At 48.9% G+C, this 18,441-nt stretch overlaps 6 protein-coding genes across 6 annotated transcripts; 3 read left to right on the top strand and 3 right to left on the bottom strand.

Moving 5' to 3' along the window:
• The first annotated feature begins 2,935 nt into the window (after window positions 1-2,935).
• On the top strand, window positions 2,936-3,709 carry HD556DRAFT_1355976 (uncharacterized protein). The gene has a single exon (XM_041302475.1). It carries the CDS (start codon window positions 3,395-3,397, stop codon window positions 3,626-3,628), a length of 234 nt encoding a protein of 77 aa, XP_041162856.1. The 5' UTR covers window positions 2,936-3,394; the 3' UTR covers window positions 3,629-3,709.
• A 2,371-nt stretch (window positions 3,710-6,080) lies between these two features.
• HD556DRAFT_1518639 (uncharacterized protein) lies at window positions 6,081-7,917 on the bottom strand. Its single transcript, XM_041309114.1, has 7 exons — window positions 7,742-7,917; window positions 7,671-7,686; window positions 7,490-7,617; window positions 7,056-7,431; window positions 6,533-7,003; window positions 6,230-6,481; window positions 6,081-6,180 (listed from the first exon to the last, which is right to left on the bottom strand). Exons 1-7 carry the CDS (start codon window positions 7,880-7,882, stop codon window positions 6,137-6,139), a joined length of 1,428 nt encoding a protein of 475 aa, XP_041162855.1. The 5' UTR covers window positions 7,883-7,917; the 3' UTR covers window positions 6,081-6,136.
• A 99-nt stretch (window positions 7,918-8,016) lies between these two features.
• Window positions 8,017-10,245, top strand: HD556DRAFT_1464835 (alpha beta-hydrolase; the record flags this gene model as incomplete). Its single annotated transcript, XM_041308331.1, has 5 exons — window positions 8,017-8,154; window positions 8,391-8,613; window positions 8,668-8,794; window positions 8,849-9,059; window positions 9,117-10,245. 5 exons carry the CDS (start codon window positions 8,017-8,019, stop codon window positions 10,077-10,079), a joined length of 1,662 nt encoding a protein of 553 aa, XP_041162854.1. The 3' UTR covers window positions 10,080-10,245.
• Window positions 10,246-10,411: 166 nt separating this feature from the next.
• Window positions 10,412-13,098, bottom strand: HD556DRAFT_1232944 (uncharacterized protein; the record flags this gene model as incomplete). Its single annotated transcript, XM_041297553.1, has 2 exons — window positions 10,412-12,908; window positions 12,962-13,098. The coding sequence occupies 2 exons, from the start codon at window positions 13,096-13,098 to the stop codon at window positions 10,412-10,414; spliced, it is 2,634 nt and encodes an 877-aa protein (XP_041162853.1).
• Window positions 13,099-14,445: 1,347 nt separating this feature from the next.
• On the top strand, window positions 14,446-15,993 carry HD556DRAFT_1233187 (quinone oxidoreductase putative; the record flags this gene model as incomplete). Its single annotated transcript, XM_041297576.1, has 9 exons — window positions 14,446-14,556; window positions 14,626-14,799; window positions 14,865-14,970; window positions 15,034-15,148; window positions 15,257-15,495; window positions 15,551-15,662; window positions 15,725-15,794; window positions 15,852-15,910; window positions 15,966-15,993. The coding sequence occupies 9 exons, from the start codon at window positions 14,446-14,448 to the stop codon at window positions 15,991-15,993; spliced, it is 1,014 nt and encodes a 337-aa protein (XP_041162852.1).
• A 273-nt stretch (window positions 15,994-16,266) lies between these two features.
• Window positions 16,267-16,876, bottom strand: HD556DRAFT_249204 (uncharacterized protein). Its single transcript, XM_041310013.1, has 3 exons — window positions 16,679-16,876; window positions 16,495-16,606; window positions 16,267-16,430 (listed from the first exon to the last, which is right to left on the bottom strand). The coding sequence occupies exons 1-2, from the start codon at window positions 16,836-16,838 to the stop codon at window positions 16,497-16,499; spliced, it is 270 nt and encodes an 89-aa protein (XP_041162851.1). The 5' UTR covers window positions 16,839-16,876; the 3' UTR covers window positions 16,267-16,430; window positions 16,495-16,496.
• Between the last annotated feature and the right edge of the window lie 1,565 nt (window positions 16,877-18,441).

Here is an 18,441-nt window from a genome sequence, read left to right as displayed (position 1 = left end):
GTCCCACGGACGGGCATTCTGGTTCTTGTGGTGGACATAATAGGCGTTTGGGATGTTGTAGGCGCTGAGGTCTTCTGACTGATTGGCACTTGGCGCGCGTATGCGAAGGGAAGGTTTGCTATAACGATACCGCCTGGAATTGAAGGCGGCGCGCGCGGGGTTTCGAACACTTCTTGCTTGATTTTCGGAATTCCCACTGTAGGAGGCGCGTTCTCGCGCACGGGGAATGCTAATGCGTTAAGCGGGGTTTTGCTAGAATCGGTCAGTTCGGTCAGCGCGCTTAGCGCTGATAGGTCAGAAGAGATAAAAGGAGGTTGGTTGGGCGTATGGAGGAACGCTCCGGGAACTTGGCTTCTTGGGTTATCTATTGCTTCAAAGTCGTCGGACGACTCTTCTTTGACAGATTCTTCCGGTGATGGCGTGACTGGCGATATCGGCTGTCTAGGCGCGCGCGCTAAGAGCGCTAGATCTGGTCGTGGCGGTTCTGAGATGTTGCGCGAGCGACCGCGCGCGGGTTGAAAGAATAAGGGTCCTGGTAGAATTGATTCAATTGCTCTGTCGAATGCGGCGATGGCTTCTTCTCTAGCTCTGCGACGACTGTTGGGTCTGAGTACCCGACCGGTTGTCTCAGAAGTGTCCCTCGCGGTGGGCTCCAGTTGAAGGTGAGGAATCTTGACTGTGGGTGAAAACACTAAAAGAAAGGGGGCTCTACAGCAAGACCTGGATACGAGAATACAACTCGACCCAAAGGACAGCTACTGAGAGAAGTTCCTCGCGAATAAGGTGGAGGGAAACTATGTCAACTAGACGGGCGCTGGTAGACGCGGGAAAGTAACGCGCGCGAAGGCGCGCGTAGGCGATGCGAAGGCGCGCGAGATGCGCGCGTGAGCGAGAGATGCGGAGGGTACGCGCGTAAGCGGGCGCGCGCTTGAACGATGAAGGAGAGGAGTCCTTAAGAGAGTAGCAAGGGCACAGGTGTCAACAGTGGAGGAGTATAATCAGATTTCTAGTATTGGAGGGAGAACTCTACACTTTGCAGTATATCAAGATAAGGGGAAAGTAAGTACCAGAACCGAAGGAATCCTCCCTCTATTTAAGAAGGGAGATTACGCTATGCGGCACGCTTCCGAGCGCGCTCCCGAACCGAGTAACCATATCAACTTCTAAATATATTCTAAGTTTAAATAGGCTCTCTGTATGTAAGCACGGAGGTCGGACCGAAGGTTCGTTAATTCAATGAGAGAGATAAAAATAACGCACCAGTGAATCAGCAAGGACAAAGGACAGAGGGACGGACGGTAGGAGCGCGAAGGCCTATGGAGCGCGCACGCGAAGGGCGCGCGTGCGTGTGCGATGTGCGAGTGAGGCGCGTACGTAGGGCGCGCGCGCGAGAGCGCGAATGACTGGTCCTTAGGATGTGAGCTGATACAGATAGGGAATTAAATGGGTAAGAAGGCCGCATATCCGGCATCGAGAGGCGCGAGTCTCTACATCGTGGCCTAGTAGAAAATAATTTAATAGAAATAAAAACACTAGAACGAATGAACTCACATGAGATTTGCTTGACGCCATTCCTTCAAATGATAGCGTACGCCTCGATAAGGTACGAGAAGCGCATCGCAAGTACCAAAGCCTGCGTCAGCGAGAAGATATTTGCGCGCAGGCATGCGCAAATCGTGAGACCGTGCGTCGTTCCATAGACTGGCATCGGCAGCCGAGCCATCCCAGCCTGTGAGTGAGTATGTGAAGTAGAAGTCGAAGTCGCATATGAATAGACAATTTTGGGATAAAAATCCCTTTCGGTTGCGCAGGACGGTGTGATGTTCGAGTGGTGCAAAGACCCGAATGTGAGTGCCGTCAATGGCACCAATGCATTGATCGAAGAATCTGAAGCGTGGGTCGTCGCGGATTGCCGCAGAAATGGGAGTGTTTTCGGTTGGGAGCCGGACATTTGTAGTGTAGAAGGGAGGGGACGAGAAGAAAGTGAGCATGCGTTTGAAATATCTGTGAAAATCATCAGCGCACAGTTTATCTTGAATTATTGACATACTTACCTGGTAATCGTGTCTGGAGAACGCTGAAATCGCTCACCAACATGGCGAGACGACAGTCCTGTAACACACGTATACAGGAAAATACCTAGCTGCTCTTCGATAGTGATGCCGTTGCGCGACTGAGCATATCCATGTTGCTGCAGAACTTGTAAGAGCTCCTCAAAGGTTTGAAAGTCGATGCCGAGATTGTGCTTGATTCGGTCTGGGTGACCACTGATGAGTTCGTACACCCAGGCTTTTCCTGTGAGAATTGACGTGTGATATGGGACCTTTTCTGCGCGTGATAAAAATAAGAGGTTATAAAGGCATGAAATTTGAGCGACTGCGATGGTGATGATGACCATCGTAATTTGGCGTCGTCGATGTAGATGGTTTGCTGTTTGGGCTTCGAGGTCCATGTGGGTGCAATGATTATGCGCAGTTCAAACATACATATGTTATATATTCCTATTCTACGTGTCAGATCGCTATCGATATCTCTTATCGATAAAATATATCACGTGCCATCATCACGTGTTGTTTTGAGCTCAGATTTTCGAACCAGGGTTCGCTGTCCAAACAGCACCTAACACATTCGAACCGTAGCACCCTGCTGTTCACTCTTGACCTAAACGCCCTGGGTCTTGCTGCCAATACGTGAGGAGAACCTCAGGAACATAACATTGTAAGTGAAGATTGTGGACTTTCAAGTTGTCGGATGAAAGCTAAGAAGGAGGTGCGCCAGGATGTCTTCAGCCACAGTTACAAGGAAGGAGGCATCAGCGATCACACCCTGCCAGAGATTTGAGGGACACACTGAATTCGTCTATGGCGCCATACATCTGCCAGGCGGACAACGGATAATGACTTGTTCAAGGGACGGCTCGCTGCGTGTATGGAACTTGAAGCCCAGGGAAAACTGGACATGGCCAAAACGGTTGAGATCAAGTGGAATATTGTTTAGACATATAATTTATGCTATAATATTGTGTAATCTTCAACGACACGATCGTCTACACATCGCATCGTAAAAACATTACATCGTTGTCGATTTGATGCGCACACTGCGGCCATTGCGTTGTCGATCGCACTAAAGTTTGTCAAGCGCTCGCACGACGCACGTGCACCGCATGCACTTCTGCTATGCAATTCATCGACTACTTCACATCGTGCTGCATCACATACATCGCACAACGGCTAGCTATAGTACGTACTCTTTTGTTTGCGCAGAGTTTGTGACATCATTCACCCCAAAGTTATAATTCATTGGGGCAACCCTATTTTTCCTACTTCTCCTCATAACATCATCTTCCCGCCAAGTCATCATCCTCCTACTGTCGCCAACTTCCTCAGCAGATTGTATGAATCTTCGATTTAAGTATGTTATCACTGTATGTATCATAACAAAGGTTGTATGCTCAGTAAGTGGAACTCTTCTTTATGTTGTCCAGTCTAATGACTCCGAGACTGTTCCAAGTTCGAACTTGAAGCTGGTACCTGTACCGACAACCACTACCGTCCTCGATACCATATCCTTTCATTCTACTGACACTTCTGTCCACAGTCTTATGATAGGGAGGCTAGAGAACTCGTAAGTACAGCCTTGCTACTCATATTATCAAGTCGCTGAGACTTCTTAGGAAAAAGCAGGGCGCTGGACGAAGAACAGCGCCTGCTCGCTCGTCTAACTCCTCTACTGTCTACATCATTCCTGCCATCGCCTGCTGGTCGCTTCCAAATTACCTGTGCTCGCCTGTCTCACTCCACATCGCTCCTGTTCTTTTGCTATTGCCTGCCGGTTTCCTCCCGATTGTCTCCCTCCTCGCCTGTCCACGTCGCTCCTGTTCTTTTGCTGTCGTCGAGGTTGCCTGCTTTACACTGTCGTGCTAGTTCTATCACCATCATCCTATATCGTGTTTTCTGGTCGTAGGTCGAAGCATTTGTATTAGTAGATTATAGCATATTTCACCCGAATACAACCGATTTTGTCGTACCAGTGGAACTCGATTGAAATATGCTGAAATATGATATCAATATTCTTAACATATCCTACAACATTCGAGAAGATTGCAACAGATGCGAAATATTCTATTTGTCTCCACAGCGAGTCTCCTATAGTGAAATATGGTGCTTCTAAATTCGTCATATTCCGCTTGATCTCAACCGTTTTGGCCATGTCCAGTTTTCCCTGGGCTTGAAGAGTGGCAAACAGATAGGAGACGACTGGCGGGACGGAGAAACTATAGTGTGGACTATAGCGTTGTCTCCGGACGGGAAGAAGGTGGTCAGCGGGAGTGATGATGGTGGAGTGAGGTTGTGGGACATGGACACGGGCAAAGCAACTGGGAGATGGATGGGGCATACAGACAGAGTGAGGTCTGTCTGTTGGAGTCAAGATGGTCAGCGAGTCTTGAGTGGATCCGGAGATGGGACTGCAAGGCAATGGGATGTAGAAACTGGACAGACGATCCTCACACCAATCAAGGCAGGGTACTGTTTGTTCGCAGTGGTCTACTCCCTAGACATGACCTTGTTTGCGACTGCCGGATCCGAACGCCCTTGGGATGACACTGGAGATAACAAGTCCGCGGTCAAAATCTGGAATGCCAAGACAGGCGAACTTGTTGCTACTCTTGAGGGACACACAGATTGGGTGTGGTGCCTGGCTTGGACCCCGGATGGAAAAACGCTTATATCCGGGTCATACGATTGCTCGATTAGGACATGGAATACTTCAACTTGGAAGCAGATCGCACTAGTACTGTTGGAAGAGCGCACTCTCGGTGTCTTTTCCTTTGCAATATCTCCCAATGGCCGCATTCTCGCAAGCGCATCCGAGTGGGACGAAACAGCGCAATTGTGGAACCTCGACGACAACCAGCCCATCAGTTCGCCCCTCCAGCATCCAGCTCTCCCGCGCTCTGTGTCATTTTCGGCAGATGGAAAGCTACTGGCCACTGGCTGCGATGACAAAAACGCGTACACTTGGGACGTTTCTGCGATTGTAAAAGAAGCTGGTCTCGAAGAACTCCTGTTGGACAAGTCGATCCTCGCTGTACGTGATACTTTTATAATCAGATATCACTAATCATTCAAACACATGTGTAGGCTGATGCTACAGTCCGTCAGCCAATCATTGTCCCCCAGCGCCGGATGCACCAAGGGTTTTTCGACGACTTACCAGATCGAGCTCACGTACGTCGTTAATGTTTAATCCAGTGCTTTTTTTCCTGACCTCAATGGTCTTAGGTTTCAGCACGACCTCGCCTACACCCTCAATCGTGGGGATCGCATGTAAGCACCCTTGGTAGTCAGTTGTCCTCTTTATTCCGCCCCACACATTCCGATGCCCAAGATATGTCGTCCCGACCCCGCCCTTTCCACTGGGTTCGAAATCGACTCTCTGCAAGACAAGGCGGTGAAGATATCGAGCTCCGCGAGCGTCCCTCAGCAGCCGTCGATGTTCCGTATGCCAAGGGAAAACGTGTATGTTATTTTCGTCTTTGTTGAGTATTCACACGATCTCATATCGCGCTATAGAGGAACGCATCAGCAAGAGAAAGACGGATGAAAATTATTCCATTGAAACCCGGGAACCCTGCCGCAAGCACCGCATTCCCTCCCAATAGCAACACCACACAACACTCAAATGGTTCGACTCAAGCCCAATCTTCGCAAGCGCAGGCTGCTGCCTCCACTTCCACCGCACCCCCCGGCGCTAACACAACTTCGCACCCCGATCTCGATGCAACGATAAAAAATCCTGGACGCTGGACTCGTTTCTGGCTGTTTTTTTGTTGTGCATCTCCCAAGTATACCTATACTCATTAATAGCATATCCCGCCCTTTTTCTTGCGCTCCATGAAGATCTATTCCATCCCATCCTTCCAGTACATACAATGCAAAATTATCGCACACTTTACGTACCACGGTTGCTTCTATCATTTGTCGTTGCCAACAAACCTCCATTGATCAGGAAAGCGAATAATCCCAATAAACATATGTACTACTGAAATGAACAACACTTGCATTTGCGTGCTGCAGAAATAATACATGTGTAGATTGGCTCCTGTCACATCAAGTGCAATAATATGGGACGCGAATCAGTCCAACTCTAACACCGTCCCGCGTTGTACACTTCCCCAACCTGATGGGAAGTCAGTTACTGAGTTCGCCGAGTTCGCAGAAACACTTGCCTACAAGCCGCCAATGCTTCTCGATACGTCTCGAAAGCGCGACCTTCTCTCCAACCTCCGTACATGCGGGCGAAGTCAACTGGATCTTCGCGAGATCCCCTTTTACACTCAACACCCGTCCACCAGTAGACGTTGACCCGATGTTGATCAGTAACAGCTCGTTCTTGGCAAGTTTCGAGACTTTTGTTTGTTTCTTGTCTTCTGTGCGAACTCCCAGCAAACGGCGAAGAAGGAACAAACTGATTTCAAGTTCTGGATACTCTTTAGAACGTGACAGTATATCAAAAACGAGGAGATGCTCACCGGTATAGACCTTTGGGAGCTTCCCGACCGCTCCCAGCACCTGACCAACGAGACGATCCGCTCTGCACAGCGTAGGATCAATCTTGGTCCCAACACCGATCAGACCTCCTGGAACTGCAAACTGCAAGTGATTGTTCTCGGCGTGCAGAGAGACAATCCTGCTGAAAATCGGCTTGCAGCGGTTCCGGCCCTGAGTGTCTTTCGTCACAATTCCCGGACGAATCTCGACTTCTTGTCCCAGTCGTAGGACGCCTGTGAGGATAGAACCACCGGCGACGCCGCCTTTAAGCTCATCGACCTCGGCACCAGGCTTGTTGACGTCGAAGGAACGGATGACGATGAGACGGGGATCGGAAGTAAAGTCCCGGACTGGGATAGGTATGCGCTTCACAATGTATTCGTTCACAGCGTCGATGTTGTATTTCAGTTGCGCAGATATAGGAACGATAGGTGACGACTCGGCCACCGTACCTGTCAAGAGAATTAGTACAATATTGAATGGTCCATGCTACCTGAGACGCACCCTTGACGAATGCAGCGATTGATTTTTGGTGTTCGAGAGCCTGGGCTTCCTTGATCAAGTCGACCTTGTTCTGCAAGATAATGATATTTTCCAGCTTCATGATCTCAACTGCGGCCAAGTGCTCCGATGTCTGCGGCTGAGGACATGTTTCGTTTCCTGCGATCAGAAGAAGAGCAGCGTCCATGACTGCGGCACCGTTAAGCATGGTAGCCATCAGAATGTCGTGACCAGGACAGTCCACGAAGGAAACATGGCGAATGAGTTTCATCCTGTGACCGCATCCTGGCCGTTCACAGGGAGGATTGTCTTCCTTGTCCGAGCGATACGATCGATAGCAGCCTGGGCGAGGACATGCTTCGTTCTCGCATTTGTAGATCTATGATGGTAGTTCTCAAGATTAAAGATGGAACAGATGCGAATCAGAAGGAACATACTTTTGCGTTTGCATAACCCAGCTTGATCGTAATGTTACGAACCAGCTCGTTTTTGAATCGTACAGTCATGACGCCTGATATGGCCTTCACCACCGTCGATTTTCCGTGTGCGACATGACCGATCGTTCCTGTAGAGATAACTCAATGGCTAGATTATATGTACTCGCAGAAGTCTGCGCACCCAAGTTAATTGTAGCCTAGAAGGATCGTGGTCAATGAATTGCTTCAGATAAAAGAAAGCTTGTTGCGCACCTGTTTCGATATTACTTCAGGCGAAAGTGGCGTCAGCTTCGTAATATCTATGTCAATCTTCGGGACATCCTCCAGCTGTTCCTCCTCTTCTTCAGAGTCTGATTCTTCGTGATGTTTTTGCAGAGTTTCTTCGTCTGACATTTTGTGTGGTCAAGGTAGGAGGTCGGCGCTTTTCAGCTGTGACTCGAAAAAGTAAATCTGAATAATAGGATCATGCAACCCTAATCGAGCAACTCATTGATTCTCACTTTCATGCATGTTTCTTCAACGAAATCATGAACAACGTCCACTTCCCAGTTCAAGTCGTGGCTTTATTTCGACGTCTCATCAATGTCATGGCTACCTTTTCATTGTCTAACCAGTACCTCATATCGAGAGTCAGAGCCGAAGATACCCCCAGTCACACACCCGAAGTCCACACCACTTCCAATGATATTTGGTGGAACCCATTGTCTCCGAATAAGTGGGACTGGTTTCGTATAGGGTTGCTTGTGGATAGTGGTTTAGAGCAACCAACCAAACGCCTGACTCCAACACTCCCTCATTGGACTTCGAAAGGCAAGTTACTACGTCTGGCGTTCACCAGCGTTCACCAGACTCATACAGTCGTCCGTAAACAGGCCGATGCTTCTTTAAGGACGATACTAAGTCATCGCCTCTAAAATTATCCCCTCCTGATTCGAAAGTGACATCTGAGTCTCATACCACCGCTCTTGACACATCTTCTATCAATTCCAACTTGCCGCAGGGGAAATTACCGCCTCAAGAACCATCCGAGGGTGATTCCACTGATACCATTCATCGCTTACTGCGAAATCCAACACTGTATGACCCAATCAGAGCCCCTAGGTTTCCGATTGTCCTCTGCCACGGTTAGTTCATCTTAATTGGTCCAATTAGAGTGAACCACACATATTGATCCATAGGGCTATACGGATTCGATGTGCGAGGTCCTGCCGCATTTCCCAGTCTCCGAATGCACTACTGGGCCAATGTCCTCAACATTCTCAAGAAGAAGGTTGGAGCAGACGTTATTGTTACAGCGGTACCCGGGTACGGTCATCAAGCTTGGTATCAGACCATTTCTGATTTTGTATATATACTTAGAACGGGTTCCATAGCGTCGAGGGCAGAAAACCTTGATCGGTTACTCCAAGAGAAGGCTAGAGGACGAGGCGTCAATCTCATGGCTCATTCCATGGGAGGTCTCGATTGTCGCCATCTCATTACACACGTGCAGCCAAGTGAATATATCCCATTATCCCTGACAACAATCAGTACTCCCCATAGAGGAAGTCCCTTCATGGACTGGTGTGCGGTAAGTTCCAACGTTTTACTCTTACTTTGCAGTGCATTCACTTCACTTGACGCCAAGGCAAATATCGGCCTCGGAAGACGACCTCAGGAAGAAATATTCAAGAAAACGACCGAGATTAAGGAGCAGTCTATGTCGGAAAAGGGGACGAGCACTGAGAAGCGCGAGACTTCATTCTCCTTGTCACTGGCTTCTCTGCCATCTTCTTTCACGACGCTCTTGTTGTCCATCCTGGACTCGCCTGCATATGCCAACTTGACATCTTCCTACCTCAACAACGTGTTCAATCCAGCCACCCCTGATGATCCACGTGTCAAGTATTTCAGTGTCACCGGACGTATCGCCGACATGAGCATTTGGCACCCGCTTTGTCTCCCAAAGATGGTGCTCGATGAGTTGGAACAAGATGCAAAGGAGCGTCTCAAGCGGCAACACGCCAACTCAGGGGCTATAAGTCCACCTCTGACATGGGAGCATGACGACCAGTGGGGAAACGACGGCCTCGTAACCGTGCAGAGCGCAAGGTGGGGTGAATTTCTCGGGATAATGGAGGGCTGCGATCACTGGGAGATCAGAGGTGCCCGGGGGTTGGAATTCAATGTCGACTTGCCGTCTGTGCCCTTGACGAGCTTAGCGGGTCGCGTCGGTGCAGATGGGTGGGCGTTCGGCGACTGGTCGAAGTTTATTCGGGCGTGGAAGAAGCAAGAGAATGGGTATGAGCTTGCTGGTGCTGGTGGATCTTCGATGTCGTCATCGAATCCGAGAGTCTCCCGAGGGACTAGGGAAGAGATGCGCAAGGAGGGAGAAAGTGACCCCGTTGTGAAAGCGTCGACGGATAAGCTCTCGGCCGTGTTCGATTGGATCATCGATCAGGTCCCATCGACGAGCAAGTCGTCTCGCCCTGGAGACACTTCAGAGAAGCATAAGGTCAAGAAGTCTGACAAGCACGAACTGGCCTCCAAGTTGGATTTGGAGAGATTTTATGTTGCATTATCCCGGAAGTTGTATGACGAGGGGTTGTAGATCAATATCGAATGTAGTCTATTCTATTATATTGAAGACGTAGCTCTGCAAATTCACCGCACAAGTCGACCTAGCAGTCGCAGTTAGGGTAGGCAAGTACTATAGATCTCTTTCATCCGTGCTAAAACATATAGTGACATTCCCATCACCTATTGTGAGGAGATTCCGTTGCTATTCCACGTTAAAACCATATGCATGAAAGACAAAACAAAATAATAAAAAATTCAATCAACGACAGTGAGCGGCAACGACAAAGACGTCAGGGTGCGCATAAGGACGAACGAAGATGGTAAGGTGGTAAGAGCATAAGAAAATAAACAAGCGAGATAATCTTACAACACACTGATCAAGCCAGCATCATTTCTGATCAAACCCGTCTTTGTCTCCACCTCCAGGAAGTACTCGAGTGCTCTCCTGGCCTTCCTCTCCATCTCCTCTGCGTTCTTAACTTCTTTGCCTCTCTCTTCCATGGCAGCTCTGAAGCGCTCCCTGAGGTCCCAAGATGCCAGGCGCAAAACCTTCCGCGTCTCCCTGCTGACACGGCCAGCATGGGCATTAACGAAGAGTTCATTCTCGGTTGTGTTCTCGTCAACGGCAACCAGGGATGTACGGATGCGGCGACCGATGGTGCGTGGAATAGTGTTGGGTAGTTCAAGAACGAAGTAGGCAGTTGCACCGATAACGAAAGCGCCCAAAAGAGGAGCCGCCCATTTCCTTGCAGTTTCGTTTCCAAACAACTCAGAAATGCGTACGATACCATCGATAATGCCTCGGGCACCAAACGTCTGACCACCAACCATTGTTAGGGCACCGACGCCAACGGAGACGACACTGAGCGCAGTAGTAGGGCTGGTCTCATCCTCTGCTTCTTTCTTGTCATCAGCAAACTGAAGCCAGAGTCGGTGGAAGTCAAAGATATCGAGGGCAGACGTGTCTAGCATGTCCGGGCGCTGGGAGAGACCAATGCCAAGATTGTGGACCCCTCCAGCCACGACAGCGGTGGCCGTTGCAGAGGAACGGCGGCGGAGTCCCTTCTTGCCTGGGCGCAACGAGAACATGGCCTCTGGCATGAATACCCTTCGGGACTTCCCGACTCCTTCAGGAAGATTGGCGTCGCCAAGCTCGCCGATCTTCTTCACCCCTGCAGAAGTAGTGGCGCGCGCTTCATCCTCAGCTAACTTCACAGCTGCATCCAAACTCGCCAACAAAGCCTTCTTTACGTCTCTGGCATAATCCCAAATGCGAAGGAATCCAGGGAAAGCTGGCAGGGAAATAGTAGCATGATTAACGCCAGGCAGGCCTTGTCCGACGCGCTCGATAGCAGAGGAAAGGATGGCTTTTGTTCTGGCACTCGTCTTCTCTGCCCCTAATTCCTCCACAGACTCCAGATTTTCCTCCAATAATTCTTGGCTGCCCTTCATCTTCTCAAGAACTGGCTTGACACGCGTCAAATCATCTTGAGCGCGGTCAAGATCAGATTGGGCAACGATGGCATTTGCGCCAACCAAAAGATCAACATCGGATAGGAGGTTGGAGAGGTAAGTTGCGACAGGCTGGAGCTTCGATTTGGAGCGTTTGACGAGAACGAACGAACGAAGCGAGGATTCCAGGTCGTCGAATGCTGGATTGGCTGTGTACGGTCGGAGAGCAGCGGCAGAATCAACGAAGTGGACAAGGTCTTCAGCGTCCTCGTACGTCCCAGGGCTCAGCTGCTTGATTTGTTCTAGTACCAACCTCTTGCATTTCTCCTTATTTTTGATGTGCTCGAACTTGTTCACGACAATGAAAAGGTATGCCTTCTCGTTGCTAGCGTTCCATAAGAATTCCTTGGAGGACAAGGTGAAGTGGTTTTCGGCGGAAACGACAAAGACAATGACGTCAATCTCCTCCTGACGAGTGAAGAGAGCCGTTGTCTTCAAACTATCGCGGTTGAGACCGGGTGCATCAATTAGGGATATATCAACAACCCCATTATTGAGCAATGATTCCGACGGTGCCCGGCTGTCAGAAAGGTATATTTTCAAGACTGGCTGAACACCCTCATTATCTGAGACAATCGTCTCCAAGTCTGCAAGCGAAGCGCGAGTGAAGGTCGACTCATCCGAGATGTTATACACCACACCCTCCTTGATGATATGAACTTCCTCCTTGCCATTATTCTCAGCAGCATCGTGCACTTCGCAAAAGGCGGTTGTGCAGGGCTGCTGGTCAATCGGCATCACCTCCCGCCTAAGAAGGGCGTTGACAAAAGTGGATTTTCCAGAATTAAGGTCCCCGGTGACAAGAACCTTCGATGAAGTGTCCTCCACACGAAGGCGGAGCTTATCCATATGATTGACAGAAGCACCGATACGTTCGTCCAATAAACTGGCAATAGAACCTTTTTCGAGGTGTGATACGAGAGCGGCAGGGGATGTGGTCGAGCCATGGGGGCCGAGCTTGAGGTCCAGACGAAGGATATTAAAATCTCCATTCTGGGACGACAGTATCAACTTCTCCGCCTCGCATGTGTCCCGTTGACCCTGACTCGTGCCTTCATCCTCAGGCTTGACATCAGTACCTTCCGGGGCATCGGAAATTGATGCAAGTGTGACAGCTCGGGTCAAGCCCTCCCGCACAGGAGTATAAAGGACTTCTGTTTGGTTGTTTGGATCATCTGCGAACGAAAGCGAACGGCGAAGAGAGCGACGGGGCTTTGTCCTTGATGACGATGAAGGCTCTGCGGAGGGTTGCTCGTGTAAAGTGGGGTACCTTACCACCCACTCCTCCTTGTTGAACCGACGCAGTTCCCCAAGAATAGACTTGGAGGAATCAAGGGCCTGAATCAGACTGCCTGACGCATCAGAAAAACATAAAAAAGTATGGAAAGGTTCCAAACAAACCGATCCTTTTGTTCGATGTAGGCTTCTTGAACATCCTCCACCTTCAAATGCTTCTCACCACCATGATTTGAAAGCAAAGGCTCCTTCGCCAGCGATGAAGATGACCGAGCTGGGGCGGAAAAGTAAGACTGAGCCATTGCAATAAATGGCCTTTGCGCCTCCAGACTACTTGAAACGTCGAGCACGAGTGAAATAGTGAGCTGTGTGTGAGTTCGACGCTGGTCGTCAATATCAATGATGATGCGTGTTTGGCCAGCCGCTGCGCTTACTCAGCTGTTTCCGGTTCTCCCCGACTTCCGATCAATATTCATGGGGACTTGAACCGTTTTAACCGTTTACTGGCAACTTGCAAGCACTACTGCTTTACTTCGTGGCTACTACTAGGTTCTAGTGGCTTTGCAGCATCTGTTACTTATCCAACACGGCGACAATTGGACGGTGTTTTGGGACGGTATTATTTTGTTCTCCCACTTTGGTTCGATGAAACTCTTAATGCTAAACGAAAAGATGGTTTAGGGAATTGCACAAGCAATCTACAATCAACATTAAGACATACATGGATGATACCTTGCGCTGACTTCTTCGCCGGTGCTTTACTCGTGAACCTCAAACTCAAAACTCAAGGTCAGGAATTTGAATTTACCTGTTATTGTCATTAACCCGGTGATGCATGAGGCAGCGATAGCTTGAATCATACGCGATACATTCGCAGTGCTGACTTATCCCACCAGTTTTATTATCTTCCGGTGTCCTACTCTGGCGCGGAGGATACCACTCTCTCGGTTACGAATGACATTGGAGCTGGGGTCGAGGACAGTGCTTAATGAAGTTGATCGTGCCAAGAGATAACCATTCATTTCCGCATACTCAGGCATCGTGTGGTGGGCACATGTTGACATGAGAATTTATCGTCAATGAATGTCGGCAGAACAGTGAACCTTCTGCAGCTATCGGATGAGTATCTTCTTCTACACTTTGAATCTGATGATCTAGGCCTTGTCGTTGCCTTACTGATTGCTATTCTTGTTTCCCTGTGTATCGCATCATCATGCCCCAGTAGTGAGCATTTATAGGACAGTTCAGCTGATGGTCCTACATAGTCGGGAAGAATTTGAGAACAGGGAAGGACGGTGACTGCAATCCGGTTTCAAATCAGACTCTTTCGATTTCACGCATAGTTTGAGTTCATTTTCGATCACACCCGGACCGCCGACTAAATATCGTTGCTTCGGGAACGGTGACTTTTGAACAACTTCTGATGTCAGACTTCCATGCGATGTCTGCGGTGTATTCTGTCCAGAGACAGCTGGGTAGTCGCTGAATATTCGTGGAATACAAGACCTCCTATAATTAGTTATTCCAATTTGAAATTTGGAAGTCCGGGCCATCTACGCAGTTTACAGGGACATTCACGTTGCACGAGAACTAAATCACACAGACACAGAACAACAATCGTTCAAACCATGACGTCCACCGCTACTCTGATGTCCAAAATGCACGCCATTTTAATCAAAGACGGGCACGGTCCCATCGAAAACCTCTACATTGGGGAGACAGATAAGCCGGTCCCAACGAAGGGAGAGGTTTTGGTAAAGGTTTGTGCCTTTCTTCATCCTATGAATCTACGTAAATTGATCTAGTCTGGCCTGGAATGTTCATGGTAGATTGTCGCATTCGGCCTTAATCGCATGGACCATTACCAGCGTCAGGGTGGCTACCCTATTCCCCCTGGCGCTTCCTCCATTCTCGGTGTGGAGTTCTCTGGACGTGTGACTGAACTCGGCGAAGGAGTAACAAGATGGGCTGTTGGGGATGAAGTATTTGGTCTCGCGGGCGGCGTTAGTCGATTGCCCCAGTCAAAGTGTATGTTCTTCACTGACTAAAACTGTCACGGCTATCTCAGGGAGCTTATGCGGAGTTCATAAACTGTGACGAAGGACTCTTATTGAAGAAGCCCGGTCACTTATCTTGGGTGGAGGCAGCTAGCATACCAGAAAACTATATCACAGGTGAGTACGGCAGATCAGCCAAGCGGTCGTCTTCGGTTCTGACTGCTTTGGGATCATTCTTAGCTTATCAAGCTCTTGTGAAGTACGGGGAAGTCAAGAAGGGCGATCATGTACTCGTTCACGCAGGCGCTTCTGGTGTAGGCATTGCGGCAATTCAAATAGCAAGGGAATTGGGAGCGTGAGTGTTCCTTACCGGTCTTCAGTTTCCCGGTCCTCACTGCCTTTGATGCTTTTCTTCTTTGCGGTTCTACACGTTCTTGCTGAATACGCATCACGCCGTTGACAGGGCAACCGTTACTGCAACGGCGTCTACTGCAGAAAAACTTAATTGGCTGCGCTCCATTCCTAACGGGGCGACACATACCGTCAATTACAGAACTGAAGACTTTGCCGCGGAGGTCAAGAAAACGACCAACGGCAAAGGCGTCGATGTCGTTATAGATTTCGTTGGACAAAGTCATTGGGCCAAGAACGTGGAATCCCTCGCTATTGATGGTAGGATGACGATATTGGCTACTATGAGTGGTAGGCATATGTTGTGTCTCGAAGTCCAAACACTCTTGACTAAGTGGTTGGTTAGGGAACGAAGTCTCCACAGTCAACCTTGGCCCGATCCTTTACAAGCGTCTCCGCATTCAAGGCTCCACGCTACGCTCCCGTAGTCTACAGTACCAGACCGAGCTCATCACAAGGTTCTGTCATGATATTGTCTGATGCGATTCACTTCCAGATTAACTCATCTTATTAGCTCGAGTTTCCGTGATATAATCGATAAGGTAACTGGCGTCAACGGAGGTGGCCCGATACGGACTTACATTCACAAAGTGAGTATATTCTTCTGCTCTTCTGATGCCGTCGGAAACGGACATACAATTCCACAGGTGTATCCTTGGACAGAGATCCAAAGTGCTCATCATGAGATGGCCGACAATAAGAATAGGTGAGCACTCAGTTTCCGTCGGAAGATCTAGCGGTGGCCGAGACTTCATTGTTAGCGGGAAGATCATCGTTGAAGTTCGATAGAAACCCGAACAGTGTACTAGCCGATATCGGGTTCCAACTTCCAAGAATTTGCCAGCTCTTCGCTTGATCTGGCCGTTTATATCTATGCATAAATTTTTCCATGGCATCAAAACAGGCAGTGCGAGACGGAATCAATGGTTGCTGTTAGTCATTTTCATTCATTGGACGTGAATGTACTGTAAAGTTTGGAGGAGTCATCGGATGTCAACGTCCGCTTACTAGAAATAGTGCAAGAGTGATTGATATACAACGAGCCCCAAATCAAGCCGATCATAGGAACAGCGGGGCTCTCCGGAATCCAATCGTTCAATTTTCAAGGGTCAGATCTAGTATGTGCTAGTATGTGCGCTTACATGTAACGATGTTCGCTGCCTTTTCACTGTTATTGTCAGACTCGACATGGATTCCTCGGGACCTCGGTATCGAGTTGTGTTACGCTGCCAAGGAGGTTTAGGATTTGAGCGAGTCTCAAAGAAGGGTATATTCAGTGGACATCCTAACTTTCATGACTCACTGTATGATGCCACTCCAGTACTAGTCCAGGTAAGTGTCAGGCACAGAATTGGCCAGACAATTGTGTTTGTCTCACAGAAGAGTGCTAGCAAGTACGTGCCTTGATCATGAAGGGGAACGTACGTTAGTCACGAGTATCAAACTTGACACTGGATGTATCGGAAGTTCGGACCCACAGTACTAGCTAGAAATGACGAATGCCCTTGAAACAAATCGGCAATCATAAGTATACCACAACACGTGCCGAATGCTGCGGGGAAAACAAATGAAATGTGAATCCGAAAAGTAGTGGAAAAAGAGAAGGGTTCTAACGATGAGTCTTTAAGACTCATTCTCCAAGATGGGTGGGACTAGATCTGTACAGCATCGGAGGTAAGAAGCGTGAGAGAGCTGGGCGGCAAACGCCGTCTACGTACACAACGGATCTATGGCAGGAACGAGCGGCAGCCTGTGTTACCCACCACGCTACCTACTCGTTGCGGGTTTCCTCCATTGGTAAACAGCTACCCTGAAATGAGCGCCAATATTAATAAACTCACGAGCAAGGTTGATGTGCCTTCACGAGCTATTGCGTATCCGTGAGAGCACCCCCTTCCTTTATTCTCGATCGGGCTTGTCGCGGTGTCGGTCCCGGCAATCCAGATCTCGAAATCTTTCTTAATTCAATACAGCAAAAGGCGATGAACCTGCTACCTATAAAGAGCCTGCCCCAATGCCACTCAGTCATCCATAAAGCACTCCTACCACCACTCCAGCAGCGTACCAGAACTCCTCCGAGTCAAATAAACATCTCCCATCATGAGCAGCCAATATAACACCTCGAACACTTCACAAGCTGCTTACGCTTCATCCAAGTCCTACTCGAGCAATCCCAGCTCGCAGTCACCTTCCAGCCATTCGGACTCGTGTGGTCAATCACACTCGCAGTCTTCACAATACTCGTCCCAGCGCACCACCATTCGTGCTGGTGCTAGCACAGTCGTACCAGTGTTCTTCTGACGGTGCTGTGGCCCAGGGCATTTTTGCCTAAACGCTCGACGTTACCTCACGCCACATGGCGTTTAACGTTCGCTCTCCGAGCACGCTCCCATTCTTCGACAACCCCATAATCATACACCACCATCATAATTTCATCACCACGACCCTCACATTCCCCACCGCGTGCGCTGGGATGTATTGCCGCATAATCACAATTTAATATGTGCAAAAGAAGATTTGCAGGGAAGGAAGGAGGAGGAAGATCATTCAAATTTCAATCCTGGCCAAATCTAAGTTGTATCATACGGACCATGCTTTGATTCACCACAGATCTTACTATGTATTTGGCATTTGGCTTGCTATTTGGTTACAGTAGCTAGTAATTAGTAATTGCTGGAGTTAATTCGATTGTACTCAGCGGGACATTGCAATGCGGTGGCGCTCATGGATTATCGAAAGCACCAGTGCTGCATGTTTATTATAATGGCTTGGCGCCAGAATCTCGGAACTTGTCTTGATACACGTATATGGTAGCATCAAAGACGAGGATGCTCGGCCTGTCATCACGCCCGGCTGTGATGATGACTCCCATAGTCTGTTTAGTGGCCGCCGGTCAATCGTCATGTGTGTCATATGTAATGAGATATAGACAAGGTCTTCGTCATACGTGTTTGTGCATAACGTTGAAAAACCACGTAAATGTTTGGGGACGCTCACCGATTCCCTGATGCCGGCCTTTGCAGTGCATACATAGTACCATGACAGAATGAATGCCGATCAACAACCTCAGGCTGTGCTTTACCAGGGATCCAAATACGTCCAATCAAGTTTGGCTAAAGTGTTTGTACTGCGCATCGAACCAACATGCAGTGCTGATCGTGGAGACAGGTATCCTGGATGATCGATGATTGATAATGCATGATGCGCTATCGTGGTTGTTTCAAATTTCTATCGTGT

The sequence above is a fragment of the Suillus plorans genome, assembly GCF_016647745.1.
Source record: "Suillus plorans strain S12 chromosome Unknown HD556scaffold_15, whole genome shotgun sequence".
NCBI classification, from domain to species: domain Eukaryota; kingdom Fungi; phylum Basidiomycota; class Agaricomycetes; order Boletales; family Suillaceae; genus Suillus; species Suillus plorans.
Note: the sequence above shows the minus strand (reverse complement) of the source record. Positions and strands in the feature narration are given on the sequence as shown.

Excerpts from the sequence above, each read along its gene's own strand:
- HD556DRAFT_1355976 (XM_041302475.1), top strand. The coding sequence starts at position 3,395 with ATGAATCTTCGATTTAAGTATGTTATCACTGTATGTATCATAACAAAG.
- HD556DRAFT_1518639 (XM_041309114.1), bottom strand. The coding sequence starts at position 7,882 with ATGTCAGACGAAGAAACTCTGCAAAAACATCACGAAGAATCAGACTCT. Across the intron at positions 7,432-7,489 it reads TGGGTTATGCAAACGCAAAA|ATCTACAAATGCGAGAACGA; the intron begins GTATGTTCCTTC and ends CTACCATCATAG. Across the intron at positions 7,004-7,055 it reads AATCGCTGCATTCGTCAAGG|GTACGGTGGCCGAGTCGTCA; the intron begins GTGCGTCTCAGG and ends TTCTCTTGACAG.
- HD556DRAFT_249204 (XM_041310013.1), bottom strand. The coding sequence starts at position 16,838 with ATGAGTCTTAAAGACTCATCGTTAGAACCCTTCTCTTTTTCCACTACT. Across the intron at positions 16,607-16,678 it reads ATTTCTAGCTAGTACTGTGG|GCACGTACTTGCTAGCACTC; the intron begins GTCCGAACTTCC and ends TTCATGATCAAG.